Here is a 17,644-nt window from a genome sequence, read left to right as displayed (position 1 = left end):
ACTTCCTTTGCACTAGATATGACTCCAACCTGTGGAAAGTTTTCCCCCGATTCTCATTGACCCCAGTTTTGCTGAGCTTCTTGATGCCACACTTGGGCAAAGGCTGTTTTTATGTCAAGGGCAGTCATTCTCACCTCACCTCTGGAGTTCAGCTCTTTTGTCCATGTTTGGTATAAGGCTGTATTGAGATGAGGAGCTCAGTGGCCCTGGAAGAACCCAAACTGAGCATCAGTGAGCAGGTTATTGCTGTGTAAGTGCCACTTGATAGCAATATTGACAACCCCTTCCATCATTTCACTGATGATGAATAGGGCGCTAACAGGCCGAGTTGGATATGCCCTCCTTTTTTTGTACAGAATGCACCTGGGCAAGTTTCCACATTGCCTGATAGATCCCAGTTTTATAGCTGTACAGGAACAGCTAAGGAGGCAGCAAGTTCTGGAGCACAAGCCTTCAGTACTATTGCCGGAACGTTGTCAGAGCCCATAACATTTACACTATCCAGTGCCCTCAGCCATCTCTTGATATCATGAGCAGTGAATCAAATTGGCTGAAGACTGGCATCTGTGATGCTGAGGACCTCTGGAGGAGGCCTAGATGGATCATCCACTAAGCGCTTCTGGCTGAAGATGGTTGCAAATGCTTCAACCTTGTCTTTTGCACTGATGTGCTGGGCTCCTCCATTATTGAGGATGGGGATATTTGTGGAGTCTCCTCCTCCAGTGAGTTGTTTAATTGTCCACCACCATTCATGACTGGATGTGGCAGGACTGCAGAGTTTAGATCTGATCTGTTGGCTGTTGGATCACTTAGCTCTGTCCATTACATGCTGCTTCCACATTTTGGCATGCAAGTAGTCCTGTGTTGTAGCTTCACCTGGTTGACACACCATTTTTAGGATGCCAGGTCCTACTCCTGGCATGACCTCCTGCATTCTTCATTGAACTCAGGTTGATCCCCTGAGGATGGTAATGGTAGAGTGGAGGATATGCTGGACCATGAGGTTACACTGCTGCTGCTGCTGTTGGCCCACAATGCCTCATGGATTCCCAGTTTTGAGTTGCTAGGTCTGTTCAAAATCTATCCTATTTCGCATGATGGTAATGCCAAACGTTGAGGGTATCCTCAATATGAAGACAGGACTTTGTTCCCACAAGGATTGTGCGGTGGTGCCTCCTACCAATACTGACATGGACAGACGCATCTGCGGCCGGCAGGCTGGTGAGGATGAGGACAAGTAGGTTTTTCTCTCTTGTTGGTTCCCTCACCACCTGCCCAGAAGTTATGTCCTTTAGGACTCAGCCAGCTCAGACAGTAGTGGTGTTACCAAGCCACTCTTGGTGATGGATATTGAAGTCTCCCCGCCAAAGTACATTCTGTGCCCTTGACCACCTCAGTGCTTCTTCTAATTGGTGTTTAACATGGAGGAGTACTGATTCATCAGCTAAGGTACATGGTAATCAGCAGGGGGTTTCCTTGCCCATGTTTGACCTGATGCCATGAGACTTCATGGGGTCTGGAGTCGATGTTGAGGCCTCCCAGGACAACTCCCTCCTGACTGTATACCACCTCCACTGGGTCTGTTCTGCCGGTGAGACAGGACATACCCAGGGATGGTGATGGTGGAGCCTGGGACATTTCCTGTAAGGTATGATTCCATGAGTATGACTCTGTCAGGCTATTGCTTGACTAGTCTGTAGGACAGCTCTCCCAATTTTGGCACATACACAGTAAACCTAATGTCGATATTTTTGCAGTCCCTCTTAGTCTGGCCCCACCTAATGCTTTACTATTTCCTATCTATCTCTCCCAATCCTTTGTTTCTCCTTCCTATTGCTACATGCTGGTTCCCAACCCCTTGCCAAGTTCATTTAAATCCTCCCCAAAAGCATGAGCAAATCCCCCGAGAGGAAACTGGTCCCAGCTCTGTTAAAGTGCAATCGCGTATGGGACCCACTTCCCCCAGAACCACTCCTAATGTCTCCTAGAGTTCTGTGAACTTATGGGAGTGGCACCATTAAAGTTTAGTTTATTGAAGCATGCGTGCATATTTTTATTCATTCATGGGATGGGGGCATCACTGGCAAGGCCAGCATTTATTGCCCACTCCTAATTGCTCTTGAAGAGCTGAGGGCAGTTAAGAGTCAACCACATTGCTGTGGGTCTGGACTCACATGTAGGCCAGGCCAGACCAGGTTGGCAGATTTCCTTCCCTAAAGGGCATTGGTGAACCAGATGGGTTTTTAACAATAATCACGTCATGGTCATCATTAATATTCTTATTCAATTCAAATTTCACTATGTGTCGTGGTGAGATTCGAACCCTGGCCCCCAGAGCATTACCCTTGGTCTCAGGATTCCTAGTCTAGTGACAATACCACTACGCCACAGCCTCCCACTAAAGCTGTCCCTCTTACACCACGTTTCCAGCCATACATTCATCCAATCTATCCTCCTATTACTATGTTTGCTAGCGCATGGATAGGAAGAGGAAGTTCAGACAAACATTTACTGAGTGTTGGCACCTCAGTATCTCAAGCTACAATTTCAGGGCCCAGTTATGAATCCGATCCGCTTCTGCAAAATGGTCAATTCAGTTAACTTGCACTGACGAGCCAAACCCTTTTTAAGACAGATCAATGAATTATGTTGCAAAGCTCACAGATGGAACTAAATTTCAAAGGGCTAAAAATGGAGTGGAGGGTTTGTGAGGGGACTGGGGGTGGGGAGTGAGCGAGGGAGAATGAAAAGTTAATCATACTTCTTTGTAACTGGTTTTAAAAGGAATCCTGTTGATGAGAATCCCTTGTTTCCATGGTTGCACATTTTATTTCATGTGGTTACTTTGCTTTAATTTGTTGCCAGTCCATTTGATTCCTTTAGTCCCTAGCAATCTGCGCAGCATGATGACTGTCATTTTCAGAAGATGCTGATAGCTCTACTAGTCAAAGGCTGAAATGAATTATGTTACCATTTTATTTATTTGAATAGGCACTGCTAGAGTTCCCTGAACTTAAGGGAGTGGTGCCATTAAAGTTCAGCTTATTGAAGCATGCTTGCATATTTTGTGTTTCTTGACCCTAAATATTTTGAAACCAGATCAATCATGCTGACCAAACTGTACGTGTTCAAGCCAATGGACTTCCATTTCTGCAATGAGCAGGCCTGGGCCGTCGCCATGAGAGACTTACCAAAGTTCCGCACGGATTTCTGTCATTAATTCCTCTTCTTTTTGACTTGCAGCACCTTTTTCCAGTTCCTCCGCCCAAAGCGACAAGCAGCTCAACAAACGATGTGAAGAGAAAAGGAGTTTCCCAATATCTAGGAATCACATGGTGAGTCGCCTTTTTGAGGCACGTAATGCAGAAATGTACCTTCTGATCTTCTTCTCAGCCTTTGTGCCTTGTTCAGGCCAGTCTTCCCCCTTCAAATACTATACTCTAAGAGGGCATTGGCGACCATGGACTTCCATTGGATCGGTCCATGATTATGCTTGGCAAAGTACTGCCATTGCCTTCTGAGATAGTCTTTCTTTGTCACTTGGTTAGTAGACAGACTCTGGATAACACTGGTTTATTAGTACTAGTTCTAAACAAGTTATAAAGTAGGTATGTTGTTCCAATCTCAAGAGAGAGAGTCTAACATGTGACTGACCAATGTCAGTGGTACATCATTATCTATGTCATACATTAGCAGTATTATGCAGGAAACCCTCCCACTCTTTACCATCTCCATTGGGCATATTGGAAGGAGTTACAGGCTGATAACGTGTTTGACCATGTTATGCATGCATCTTCCCAGTCCTGAACCTGGACTTGAACCCAGAGCTTCTGGCCCCGAGGTAGGGACACTACCACTGCGCCACAAGACCTCCCTGTCTCAAGCCACAGTAGCAGTTGTTTTTCCAACAAGCGACATCTTATATCTTGTCCTCAAAGTTTATTTTGTGGGTTTCTGTATATCTTTGCTATCTAGCATTGTTATGTTGGCAGAGGAACAGCTGTAGGCCATTCAGCCCCTCAAATTGTCCAACCATTCAATTAGATCATGGCTTATTTGTACCCCAGCTCCAGTTACCTACCTTCTTTCCCTATCCCTGATATCCTTCACCACCAAAAAAAAAATCTATCCATTTCAGTCCTGAAGATTTAAATTAACCTAGCCTCAGCGGTTAATTGGAGGAAATGTTGCAGATTTTCACCATCCTTTATACAAAAGGCAACCTTTTGTTCTGTAATTTCATTCATAATTGGCCGAGCTCTAATTTTGTGATTATTTCCCCTTGTTCTGGATTCTGTCACCAGGAGAAATGTTTGCACTGTAACTACCCTATTGAACTTTATCATTTTTCAAGACCTCCGCCAATCATCTCCCAACCTCCTATTCAATGGACCATAAGCCAAGTGAATCCAACTTGTCCTTATAATTTAGCCCTTTACGCTTTGCTATAATGCTAGTAAAACTGGGCATTACCACCTCTCAGGCCAATGGCCTGGATTTTCATGTTAGAGGCGGGTAGCAGGAGTCAGAAAAGTTCCCGGATTGGCATGTCCGCATTGGGAAAAAGTGCCTCGAACGCTCAAAAGGCACAATTTTCATTCCTGGTGGGTGGGGGTAGGTGGAGGTTCAGGTGTAGGCTGGAGTTGGGCCCGCCGCCCCGGGGCAGAATTTTAAGGCCCTGTCGCGGCGGGAGCCGAGGCGGTAAAATTCGACGAGCCGTTCAAAAGTCCATTGACTTCGGCGGGACTGGAAAACCCTGCGGCGGAATGGGCCGGAAAATTCTACCCCCAGAAACAGTTCAGAGATAGCAACGAGGGCTGCCAAATGCCAAGGCAGCCTGGTGAAAAGGCCTGCCTCAGTTCTTGGGACTTTGGCCTGAATTTTCCCGTTGGCAATTTGGGGGCGGAGCCCGCTCGCCAACGGGAAAATGACGCGGGATGATGTCAGGAGGAACACCCGACATCATCCCGCCCCATTTAAATATTCAGGAAGGCGGGCGGACAGCAAAATCAGCCATTGACAGGATAATTAAGGTAATTAAAGGCCCTGCTCGCCCAACCTTAAGGTTGGCGGGCAGGCCAAGAGCCCCAGTGGGCATCTGAAACCTCATTCACTGGCGGGATGAGGTTTCATGTCCGTTTTAAAAATCTTAAATAAAGCTTATGTGAGATTTATTAACATGTCCCATCTCGTGTGACATTGTCACATGAGGGGGACATGTTAATTTTTTTTTATTTTTCTATTTTGACACTTTGAAGTACTGTCACTAGTCTCCCTGAGACAGCACTTAGTCTCAGGGAGCAGTGCGCTCTTTCACATGGATGCGCGAAAGAGCGCCCTTTGCCATTTGGGGAATCCCTCCCCCCCCCCCCCACCCACCCCACACAGGAAGCCCGCTGGGCGGGCCTTAATTGGCCCATTTAAAATGACGGCGGAGTTCGGCTGCCCGCCCGCCGCCGAGCCGGTGGGGCCCTCCCGCCAACCTAGGGCAAAATTCTGCCCTTTGTCTCAGTTGTTTTACTTAATATTAGACCGTGTATCCCTCATCCCTCACATCCCTTCACCCATCTACCCAATCCCCACGCCCCATCCTTGCCAGCTCATGCCAACACATACCACCCGACCTACACCCTATGGCCCCTCATATCTTCCATGCCAATTCATAGCACTTCCATTCATCTTGAATGCACTCTTTACAGAGCCAATGAACCATTAGGAACAATGGCATGTGTGGAAAAGCTTAAAAAAACATCCATTTATAACTTTATTTTAAAAACGTCCTGTTACTACAACCCTATAAAAGTGTCAATCAACCAGAGCTTTTGGTTGGATTCGGGGGGATGGATACAACCATTTGAAGTTAACTTTCAAAATGTTCCCTCATCCAGACTATGGGCAGAATTTTACGACAGTGGGATTTTACGTTCCCGCTGTCGTCAATGGGATTTATAACGGCCCGCCGCATTTCACGGCCCCCTTCCCGCCGAAACGGGGCTGTAAAATTCTGCCCTATGGTTCATGCCACCTCTGAGGGGCCGTGAGCCAGGAGCACTTCGGAAGCTGGACTGACTCCATGAAAATTGCAGGGAGCTAGGTGATTCCAATGCCTGCAATGGAACCGGCCAGGTCGGGAGTGCCTGCCCCTGTGCCACACGCTAGAGAAAATCGAAGGCACTGGGAATGGGGGGCAGGAATCCCAGAACCAGGTCCCATCCACCATTTTTAAAGGTCCACAGAGTCTCCACAACTCTGCAAAAATGTACCGCAACTTTTCTTTCCTAAGATTTGGTGCCAAAAGCTACAAACATTTGCTGTTTGCGTTGTTATTAACCAAGTTTTTGGTTTTCAATATTCCCTTTTTGCATCTCTTGTTACTTTCTTTGTTCCTCTTTCAACTGCTGCTGAAACTCTAATCTGGCATTGTATCTAGGCTCAACTATTCCAATGTTCTTTTGGCTAGCTTTCCCCCTTTATACACATGAGCTCATGCAAAGCTCTGTTGTCCATATCCCAACTTGTGCCAAATCCCATCCTGTGCTCTCTGATCTACATTTCCACTTTCCTCTTGTCTTTGTATAAGCTTTTTTCTTTTACTTCATTTGTTGTTGTGGTTGCTTAACTACATAAGTGGAGCCTTTGCCTTTGAGGGGTGCATACTGGTTTTGCATTGTACCAAATAAGTTGATTAATTCTTTCCGGTGTTTGTGAGGGATTAACAGATTTTCGACAAATACGGAGCCAGGGAAATGGGGAGGTGGAAGGGGTGGACACAAGTGATTCACTGACGAAAGGGATGTGGTATGAGGCATAAGGAGTTGGTAATGGGACATGTAAAAACACAAAAGTTAGGCCTGAAGGTGGTGTAAATAGCTACAGCAGAATAGCAGAAGAGGCGGTGGTGGGGGGCAACATGGAAAATCTGGCAATGGGAAGGTTCCCATAGCAGAGAAGAGCCCAGGGATGAGGATGACCCTACTGGCTGTGATTTGATAATAAGGAGGCAGGTGGATGAATGAGACAGCAGCTGGCTTCGAGGGCACTTGGGTTTCCAAGTGGATGAAGTTGAGAGTAAGTTACTCAACACAGTTGACAAGGCCATCAAATGGAGTTGATGCAGAGCTCAGGGTTGCACAGAACTCATAAGCTCTTCTCAATTATGAGCTGATGTGATACGTTTTGAATTAACAGGAGGGAATCACGCCAGCCAGAGGAAAGATTGGCAACAGCCCTTTTGTGAAAGTGACAGATTACTCCTCATCAAGTGATGAAGTTGGTAGTACAGATGAAGATGATGATCTGAGCTATAACCAAGCAGCATCTGTACCAGCCAGATCAAGGTATGTGACCATCATGTACAGGTGGCAGGTTGGCTCTTGGCTCTGGGTTCAAAGGTTGTGGGCTTTAAGCTGAACTCCAAGCCTTGAGCTCATAAACTGGGCTGTCTCTGCAGTTTAAAACCATGGGTCTGCCACACTACTAGAAGTGACCTCACCCAACAGGCAAAATCTTGCAGGGGTTTGGCAAAAGAGCAAGGGGAGTGCGTCTAATCAGATCGATCCTTCAGAGGAGCCAGCACAGGCAGAATGGTCTGTAAGGTCTCTTCCTGTGCTGTCTGGCTCCATGGCCCACCTCACGATCATTGGTTAGTGACTCCAGCCCCTCTTAGACCAGGAGATTCTGAGGCACATTGTCGTCCCCATGCAGTTCCACCCTGAAAATTGCCTAACTCTAGACAAAATGGGAATTGGAATAGAGCTTTATCAACCCAAGCCCATTAAGGAAGCTCATTAGTTAAAATTTTATCATACAGAAGCGAAGACGTACAATTTGGACCCAAGATTCCCCCTCCTCCTACCCCACTCCAGTCTGAATCAAACATACACCTTGTCAACAGTCATACGGGAGGAGAGAGAGACAGACTGAGCTTAGACAGCAAACCACGTGACTTCATTATGACAAACCCCAGCACTGATGCCCACCGGTGCATTAGCAGTCCAGGAAGTAAGTGCGAGTTGTAATTTTAGGCTTTGGCAGACCCTGGATGATTAAGCTGTAGTGCTTTTTTTTTAGAGAAAAAAAATAAACATTATCTGAGTTTTACTGCGATATTATTTGTCAGATCCTGCAGTTTATGACCATTAGCATGAGCTACGGTGACCTTTAGCGAGAAAAAAAATTACAGTTCCCATTAGATTTAATTTTACATCAGATTATATTTTTCCCCCCACTAAGTAAGTTTAATGATGTGGATCTAAAAACATTTTTTTTTTAAGCTGTCGTTTTTTTTACTTGTACTTCCATGTAAGTGCTTAACAAGTCCCCTCTGCTTGGAGATTTGATGAATCCCTGCGGAGACTCTATGTTGGCTTTAAGGGGCAATTTTACTAAACCAAGACAAACCTTTAGATTTGAACTTTCTCCACAGTCAAGCAAATAATTGCACCGCCGGAGGAATCTCTTCACCAATTAACTCTTTGAGAACTGCAGTGCGGACCAAGTAAACAGGTGGCATGACTTGTTGGGGATGACATGAAAGGAGAGATATTGCTCAATTCAATATATTGTTAATAATTATCTTAAGACGTTGATAGTGAAATTATTTGATGCAAATGGCATTAGGCACGTGTGATTTGGAAGCTGCGAGGCAACGTCCGGAAAAGTTTGAAGTTGGTTTTCAGGGAACACTTTGGGGGAAACTCTGGTTGCTCATATTGGGAATGAACTGCCTGAAAGTGTGATGGAATCAGGTTGGATAGCAAGTTACAAAAAGCAAATTGGATGCACATTCAAAACGGGCGGACGACAGAGGAAGAGCAGGAGAGTGGGATTGGCTACCTCTTCCAATGGGCCAAATGGCCCCCTCCTTTGCTGTAGGATTCTATGACTTGTTAGATTTTCAGCACTGAAGGAGGCCATTTGACTCATCATATCTGGACTTGCTTGTTTGCCTCATGCTGAACCCGTTGGTTGTCCTGTTTCTTACTCTGTCTCACACATTTATCCAATCATCCCTGAAAAGACACAATGGTCTCTGTAACTCAGTGGGAACTCTTGTGTGCTGACAGCTGTCACAGCTAGGAACCAACAATTGCCTCAGCTACAGTTCTCCTCCTGCTAAAGTTCAAACAGATCTGCCTGTTCCATGACTTAATCCATTTCACCGCGACCTTGCACAGTGAACACATAACAAACGAGAGTATACAGATTGGCTGTCATTACTGCTGTCTCTCTATCGTTGTCTAGCCATGAGAAAACTGCAACTTCCTGAAGCTTATTTTAAGACTGTTTCGCCTTTTTTTCTTTCCACAGGCAACCAGCCAAGCTAAGTAATGGAGAGACGGAATGTGCAAGCGCAAATATTCCAGATGGTATCGAGTTGCAGCCTCACAGCACCTTGAATGAAGAAAAGGTATTATCTTGTCTCCGTTTAACACAAAGAAAAGGAACTCACTGATGTGACCTCCTCCTTTAAATGATTTGTCTGATCAGATAAAAATGACAACGACAATATAGTCACAGCCACAGGGTGGCAGTGTGATTGGGGGGGAAACCCAAAGACTGGCAAGCTTTAACAGCGAGAGTAGTTTAGCTTCTCTTGTTTCTGTGCATGCTTCTTTCCCTCACCAATTAATGCATATATTGAATTTTATATTTTTGACCGATCTGTGCTCGTGAGGGTTAAGCGTGCCGATGCTGGTGAAAGCAATGCTTCTCCATTTTGCGGTTTCTTCAAGAATCTGAATATATAAGGTTGGTGCAGCAAACAGCACCCTCCACACTTCCTCTATGTAGTGTTTCCCAGACCTCCAGGATTGTCCTGGAGCATCCAGGAACTGAAGGTGAATCTCCTGGACACTGCTGCGAGCAAACTGAGAAGAAAAATCATTGTATTCTGTGCTCTTTTTCATTTATGCATTCATTTCATTACACAAGTGTAGGAGATGGGGGCGGGAGGCACTGTTTGACAGGGTGATTGGTGGCCAAAGGTTATGTGATGACACCTCCAAGAATGTGTCCAGCTGGAGTTGGCAGCCCTCCCTCAGTGCCATGTCTCAGCACGAGCCTCCTCCTGGTCCGACAGTGTAGGATGTTCCATTCTTGAGTCAATACCAGTGAGATTGCCAACCTGTGCTGAACTGTGGCCAGTTTTGTGCCCTCAGCTCCAATGCCTACTGTAAAGAGGGTCGCAGTTGCTCTGCACTGACTTGGACGGTCAAGTTTAAAGGAGAAGTCTTAAAACTGATATTGGGCCCCCATTCTCATATCAAAGAGTCTGACACCTGTATCAGGAATGAGCCATTGACACCTATATTGGAGCCTTTAACAGCATGTGCATTTCTGGCAGAGCATGTGCATGTTTATAGCATACACCATATTGGGCACTGTGACATCGGTCTCGCACCCATAAAATAGGTACAATGAATTTCAGACCCAGGGTTTTTATGTTGCTGACAGCTATTACAGCTCACCCCAAGCAGGCCAGAAAAGTGCTCTCGCATGCACTAGTTAAATTCTAATCCCTATAAATCTACATCAGTCCAACTTCAGTGGAAATCCAGACTTTCATTATCTTTGCCGAATGATAGCAATCTTGCCTCTGAGTCAGGTTCCTGGTTCTAAAGATTGGCAGACATTGCCCATTGCTGATAGAGTATTGTGCTGTCTTTCAGTTTAGATATTAAACTGAGGCCCTATCTGCTGGGCATCAAAGATCCCGTGGCACCATTTTGAAGATTTTTTTTTGACCAATAGCTATCAATCAATCAATGTCATTTAAAGCAAAGCTGATTATCTGGTCATTGTCACATTGCTGTTTGCGGGACCTCACCTTGCTCAAATTGGCAGGCAAGTTTTCCACATTACAGCAGTCATCTGGAGACCGTGAAAGGTGTTATAATAATGTAAGCTCTTTCATTGGTCTCCTGACCAATATTCATAGCTTAAACAAAAGCAAAATACTGCAGACGATGGAGATCTGAAATTAAAACAGGAAGTGCTGGAAAAGCTCGGCAGGTCTTGCAGCATCTGTGGAGAGAGAAATAGAGCTAACGTTGAGTCCAAGATGACTTCTTCGGAACAGTATTTTCTGTTTTTATTCAATATTTGTAGCTTCTTATTTTCTTGAATGGGTTCAGAGTTTATGGGAGCAGGGTGTTTGATTCTCTCACTGTTCATGCTCCTCCTTCTGTTATTGCACGTGCTTTCAAGGTGGGGGGGAGGGGAAAGAGACTAATGCAAAGAAAGCTTTTGGACATGCCTTAATTGCTACAAGCCAATGAGACATTTCAACATAAGTGATTGAGTTTTGATGCACAAATCTGTCTCCGCATCCTTTTGAAGCCTCACAGTCTGCCTTTTAATTGAAATGCAGTGATTTGCTTTCCAATTGAACAATCTTAATTGTGTATAGTGCCGCCATTGGAAAACAATTTAGAACAAGTGTGCGTACTCAGCAGACCAGATCTGTAGTTACCAAACTGCCCTCCACAGTAGACTGGAGACTTGAGTTACCAATGTTGACAGGACAATAGCACCATGGTAATGTTGCTGGAGTAATAGTCCAGAGGCCCTGATGAGTGATCCAGAGAAGTGAGTTCAAATTCCACTGTGGAAAGGGTGGGGGGGGGGATTTAAATTCGATGCTAGTTCTTAATTAATAATGATTATGCACCTACCAGATTGCTATAAAAGCCCATCTGGTTCACTAATGCCCTTCAGGGAGGAAATCTGCTGTCCTACATCTGACTCCAGACCCACAGCAATGTGGTTAACTCTTAACTGCCCACTGAAATGGCCTAACAAGCCACTTCAGTTGTAGGCGGCTCACCACCAGTTCAAGGGCGATTGCAGCAATGCTTTCATCCCAAGAATGAATAAAATAAAACCATTGGTTGCATGTATTCCTGTTGGTTTCATTGTTTGACTACCCGCCTTTAATAGTCCCAAGCTCCTGTATGCCTGCCACTGGCCCTCCAAATTGTCAAAAGAAAAACAGATTTTTTAATGTCCCTATGCCTTTTCTCTTGGGTTTTCCTATGGAGATTAATCTCCAATTCCTGGAGACTCCAGGAAACTCCAGGATGGTTGGCGACCCTAGTGGAGGCATTGCTTACACAGGCAATGCACTGAAGTAATTGAGGTGTCAACTTCCTAAAGCCTGGGACTAAAGTAGAAGTCCTGAAGTTACAGTAAGTACTGTAGACTTGCTGCAGGAAGTGGTACTAAAACATAAATAAGCCATTAATCCTAGTTTTTACGGGAAGTATGTAAAAGTGACAGACCTTCACAGTTTGAGGTAAAGACCTTGAGTTATGAAAGTTGAGATAGGGAAGTGCAGGCGATTTTTACAGCTTGTCTTTTAAAACTTGAAATGCAGGCATTAAAATGTTAAGGGTCACAAAATCTGATAGGCAGGAGGAATTATCGACTTTAAGAAAAAAAAAAGACTGCGTTTATACAGCTCCTTTCAAGACTTCAGGACATCCCAAAACCCTTTACAGCCAAATAAATGTAGTCACTTTTGCAATGTAGGAAATGGGGACAGCCAATGTGTACACAGCAAGCGCTCTCAAACAGCAATGTGACAATGTTGTTTCCTGCCCATCTTTAAAATAGCTCCATGAGACCTTTTACATTCATGAGAGGATAGCCAGGCCCACAGTTTAGTATCTCATTGGAAGGGCAGCACATCCAGCAATGCAACACTCCCTCAGTAGTGCTTGAAGTGTCAGTTCAGATTACATAGCACAACCCTCTGGAGTGGGACTGGAGGCCACATCCTTCTCACTCTGAGGCAAGAGTGCTACCATTGACCTACGGCTGACTTATATCGATTTGAATAAAATAATAATTAAAGTATTGAGATATTTAGCTGAGATGTGAAATTATTTTCCACTTTTTGCCCATCCATGGGTATCCTTGAGATGATAGTGATGCCCTTTTTCTTGAACTGCAGTAGTCCGTGCGGTAGAGGTACTCCCACTGCTCGGTTAGGTAGGGAGTGCATGAATTTTGATCCAGCGATAGTGAAGCGAACAGAAATTTACAGTCAAATCCAGGCTTGACCTGGTAGATTGAAGGTGATGGCGTTTCCATTAATCTGCTGCCCTGACCTAGGTGAAAGAGGCCATGGTTTGCAGAGGTGCTGCCAGATAAGTCTTGCTGAGTTGCTGTAGCATAGCCTGTAACCGCTGTAACCACAGTGTGCCAGTAATGGAGGAAGTGGAAGTTTAAGATATGATCAAAGGACGCACCCCCTGACGTTATAAAATCAAATATCAAATCTATAATGATATAAAATGAACAGTTTACGGATATCTGTAAATATCAATGTCTCATTATCAGCTTGAATAATTAATTTGGAGACATCCCTTTACCTGACAATGTAACCTTGGCACAAATGATTTGACGATGAAAGTTCTGTTAGCCGAGGCTGAATTCCTACTCTAGGTAATGTTACTTTAGATCTTATTTAAATCTGTTTGTACAGGTAGGAGATTCAGTAATCAGAGTACTAGTTTAAGAAAATTGACAGAAGAGCCAGGAGGGAGATGAGGAATTTGTTTTAAAGCAGCAGTTATATAACGCACTGCCTGAAAGGGGGGAGGAAGCAGATTCAGTCATAACTTTCAAAAGGGCCTGAAGGTCACAGGTTCAAGGTCCATTAAAAAAGAGATCTGACAATCCAGGAGACCGTAAGACCATAAGACATAGGAACAGAAATTAGGCCATTCGGCCCATCGAGTCTGCTCCGCCATTCAATCATGGCTGATAAGTTTCTCAACCCCATTCTCCTGCCTTCTCCCCGTAACCTTTGATCCCCTTACCAATCAGTAAAAAAGGAGGTGCCACCTTTTGGATGGGGAGTTAAAGCGATGCCCCGGCTGCCTTCTCAGGTGGTTGTGGAAGATGCCAGGGCACTGTTTGAAGACGAGCATAGGGATTCCCCAGTAATGGTGCCCTGGCTTATATTTATCCCTCAACCAACACCATTAAAGCAGATTATCTGGTTGTTTGTTTTTGTTTTGCGATCTTGCTGTCCACAATTTGGCTGCCGCAGTCCCCGCGTCACAAGAGTGACGACAATGCAAAGGTGCTTCATTGCCTATAAAGCGTTTCGGGATATCCTGAGGTCGCTGTATCAATGCAAGTCTTTATATTCAACTGCCCTGTGCAAATAACATGAGGAAACATTGAACACCACTCCAAGAAGAGCAAACCTTGTGACCCAAATTCAACAGAACCCAGCCTCTCCACTAAGCCTAGACAAGGGAGGGAATAAAACTGAGAACAAACCAGTTTTTTTCCGGCTGTAAACAGGATTTGCTTGGGCACATCAGGTGGGTTTGATGCCTGTTAAAGAAGAAGGAAAGGGTCCCATTAGCAGGAGTGTTGTGAGCTACAACACTGCTTATAACGCACTGCATGATGGTCAAATTGAATGTGCCAGGCGTCAATCGCCGCTCAAGTTTTTTTTTTTCTCCCTCGTTAACGTGTGTGTTATTTCTGAACAGAATGTAGCAGGGCAGAAGTGTAGCAGACAGCAAGAGTGTGCAGGTGGCCCCAGTGTGACTCAGGACCTCCCAGACCTCCTTCAGCAAAGCCACTCTCCAAACACCTCGGCTAATCAGCAGGGATCGGAACAGACCCCTCAGCCACTTCACAAGACTGCAGCTAACCAGGCATGTTTTACAAAGAGCGATACAACTGCCCTGTGTGATATTGGCTACTGGCGATAGACAAAAATTGAAGGGACTTCCTCCCTAACTTGTAATGCAAGCGGTAGCTTACGTAAAATGACATTTAATTGTACGAAAGGCAGGCTTCCTTGCCACCAGATAAACGGCAGACAAATTTTCAAAAATCATTTTTGTCTATTTAGTCTAAAACAATTTACCGGTCTGGATTTTATTTGAATTCTTTCGTGGAATCTGAGCACTGCTGGCAAGGTCAGCCTTTGTTGCCCATCCCGAGCTGCCCTTGAGAAGGCAAGATTTTAAGTAGCTTTTATTTGTAATGTCTGTGAGTTGCGCCACTCTTTGTATGATTGCCATTCTGCTAAAACACCTAAAGCCTTGTTCTGCTGTCTACCCCTCCCCTACAGTTAGGTAAAGAGCACAAGCAAAAAAATTGGGGCCTGTATAATAGAACTTACAGTAATGTATTCCATTCTTTCAGCCTTTTGGGAATGCAGCATTCCCTGTTGCAACAAAGGGAACTACACAGTAAGTGTTTGGTTATAGTGATAAATTCGGAATTGGGCTAAATTATCCAAAGGTCTCTCCAATTATCCAATTTTTTTTATGCAGTCTTTTGTATTTTCTAATGCAATGCACCTGAATACCTACGTCCAGAGCTTTCTGAATACATTTTGAGCCAGTAACCCTGTTCTTCCGCAAAGCCACAGCTTCCCCTCCTGCTTGCTTGCTGATCTGGAATGGGGGCCACCAAAGATGAGAAAGTTCCGGACTTGCTCTATATTGGCTGACCTCCACTGGGCTGTCAAGAGCTCTGGGCCTAAAATGGAGTTGTCAATGCTCCTGGGTGATCCTGGAGTCAAGGTGAACAGCTCTTACGAAATGAAATAAGGACCACTTTGTAGGTGGAACCAGGAGTGGGGGATTTGGGGGTCTGGTGACTGTAAGAGGTGGGAGGGGTGTTGTGTGATTATAAGAGTGTAGGGTGCGATTACAAGAAGGGGGGGTGACTATAAGAGCAGGGACGGTTCATGTTTATAAAAAACAAAGAGGCAAAGGCAATAGGAGACTCCCACTCTCAGTCTCCCACAGACTGTCCTAGAAATAAGGGACATGGGATAAGCAGTCAAACTAAGGGACAATCCCTCAAAATACAGATCTGTTGGTCACCCTGCCTGGAATCTCCAGGAATTGAAAATTCATCTCCAGAACACTGCAGCCAGAAACTCAGGAGAAAAAAAAACCTTGGAGATATTAAATAAAATTGTGCTTTTGTTTAATCTTTATTTTCTGAATGTTTCCATGTACTGGTTAAAAACAATAGAACAGGACTATATTACCAAATATCTGGATTAATCCAATTGGATAACAAAGAGCTTGTTCCCTTCACAATTTGTCGTGTGGACGCAGCGTGTCTGGAGGATGGACCAGTGATGGCTGTGTGTGGATAGGACAGTTCAAAGTTGAGGGGGGCGGGGGCAGTGGGGGAGGGAGGGGTGGGGGCAGTGGGGGAGGAGGGGTGGCTCATCAGGCGAAACCTCCAAAAATACATCTAAGCAGAGTTAACAACTCTCGCCTAAACCCATGGGCAGAATTTTACGACAACGGGATTTTATGTTCCCGATTTATAACGGCCCGCCGCATTTTATGGCCCCATCCCTGCCGAAACGGGGCAGTAAAACTCTGCCCCAGAGTGGGCTCCTATCCGGTTTGCTCCCGTCCCCCTATCCCTTTCCTGGAATTTTGAACGGGCCTCCAGCTATAACAGTGGAAGTGAAAACCCAGGAATGATTTAGGGAAAATAGGGATGCTACAGTGAAGTTGATTGTTTCAAGACCTTCTGAATAGACGAGGCAAAGTGGACTGGTTAGCTAGTCTTCCTCCCTTTCATGGTCTTATATGGATGACAGATGAGAAAAGGTGTGATTCAACCCCTTACTTAGTTGAATAGTTCACCGACTCGCATGAACAATGGCTGCTTGAGCAGGAACCTGGAGGGTTTGCTACTCCCTGCGGAAGCACACCCCAGCATTAATACATCTATCCCTCGGGGCTGAAAACAGGGGACTCTGCAGTTGTTCTGTGATTGTTGGGAATTTTGGAAACTCACTGCAATGACCACAACCAATTGAAGGCGTCTTTCGAAAGAATGCAAGGCTTGTGATTTTTGCCACACTGACAGTTGCTGAGCTGTAACCTCCTCCAGCATCGCAACCAATGTTCCCTCTAAGATGTGCTGATGCAAAGCAACCCTGAAGGTACCACATGGGGCGCTCTCTCAAGTTGTCCCATTAAAGACTATGTGCCTGCCCAGCCATTCAGAAAATGTAAAGGTACTGCTCGTTGAAATGAACAGACCATGCACAACAAAGTGAAATTGGAGGGAACATTGCCTACAACCCTCCGAGTTCTCTGCACTCCTCCAATTCTGGCCTCTTGTGCAACCCTGATTTCAACCATGCCTTGAGCTCTGGAATGCCTGCCATTAACCTCTCTACCTCTCTCTCCTCTTTTAAGGTGGTCCTTAAAATCTACCTCTCTGTCAAAGCTTTTGGTCGCGTTTCTTAATTTCTCCTTATGTGGCCCGGTGTGGAAACAGGGTTTTTTTTTAATACTGTGAAGTGCCTCGGCGCGTTTTTGCTGTGTCGAACGAAGGTGCTTTGTGAATGCAAGTTGTTGTTGTTGTATGCCGAAAGCACCTGGGGAGAGGGGGGAGAGGGTCACCACAGTACAATTCCTTTACAAGGGCAGGTTTCAAGTTTTATTTGCTCTTATTTTTTTTTTCAGAGTCCGTCGGCTGAAAGTCCACATCCAAAATGTAGCTCCTCGTCCTCCTCGTCCTTCACACCGTTCATCGACCCCAGGCTCCTCCAGATCTCCCCGTCCAGTTCTCCAGGGGCACTCGGTATGTGAGAGCAGTTTCAGAAATGAGCACCTCCCTTATGTTG

The 17,644-nt window shown here is 45.2% G+C and overlaps 1 protein-coding gene across 7 annotated transcripts in view; it reads left to right on the top strand.

Moving 5' to 3' along the window:
• The window catches only part of LOC144684002 (mitogen-activated protein kinase kinase kinase kinase 4), a 287,637-nt gene that overhangs the window by 206,009 nt on the left and 63,984 nt on the right, over nt 1-17,644 (top strand). For 4 of the 7 annotated variants that reach the window (XM_078547671.1, XM_078547666.1, XM_078547668.1 and 1 more), the window contains 5 exons: nt 3,244-3,335; nt 7,189-7,337; nt 9,310-9,409; nt 14,514-14,681; nt 17,484-17,601. In XM_078547671.1, the coding sequence (XP_078403797.1) occupies nt 3,244-3,335; nt 7,189-7,337; nt 9,310-9,409; nt 14,514-14,681; nt 17,484-17,601 (627 nt within the window). Of the gene's footprint in view, nt 1-3,243; nt 3,336-7,188; nt 7,338-9,309; nt 9,410-14,513; nt 14,682-17,483; nt 17,606-17,644 lie in introns of all 7 variants that reach the window. The other 3 variants (XM_078547672.1, XM_078547670.1, XM_078547667.1) reach the window with 2 other exon arrangements.

Source organism: Cetorhinus maximus, chromosome 8 (genome assembly GCF_964194155.1).
Source record: "Cetorhinus maximus chromosome 8, sCetMax3.hap1.1, whole genome shotgun sequence".
In the NCBI taxonomy this organism is placed as follows: Eukaryota; Metazoa; Chordata; class Chondrichthyes; order Lamniformes; family Cetorhinidae; genus Cetorhinus; species Cetorhinus maximus.
Note: the sequence above shows the minus strand (reverse complement) of the source record. Positions and strands in the feature narration are given on the sequence as shown.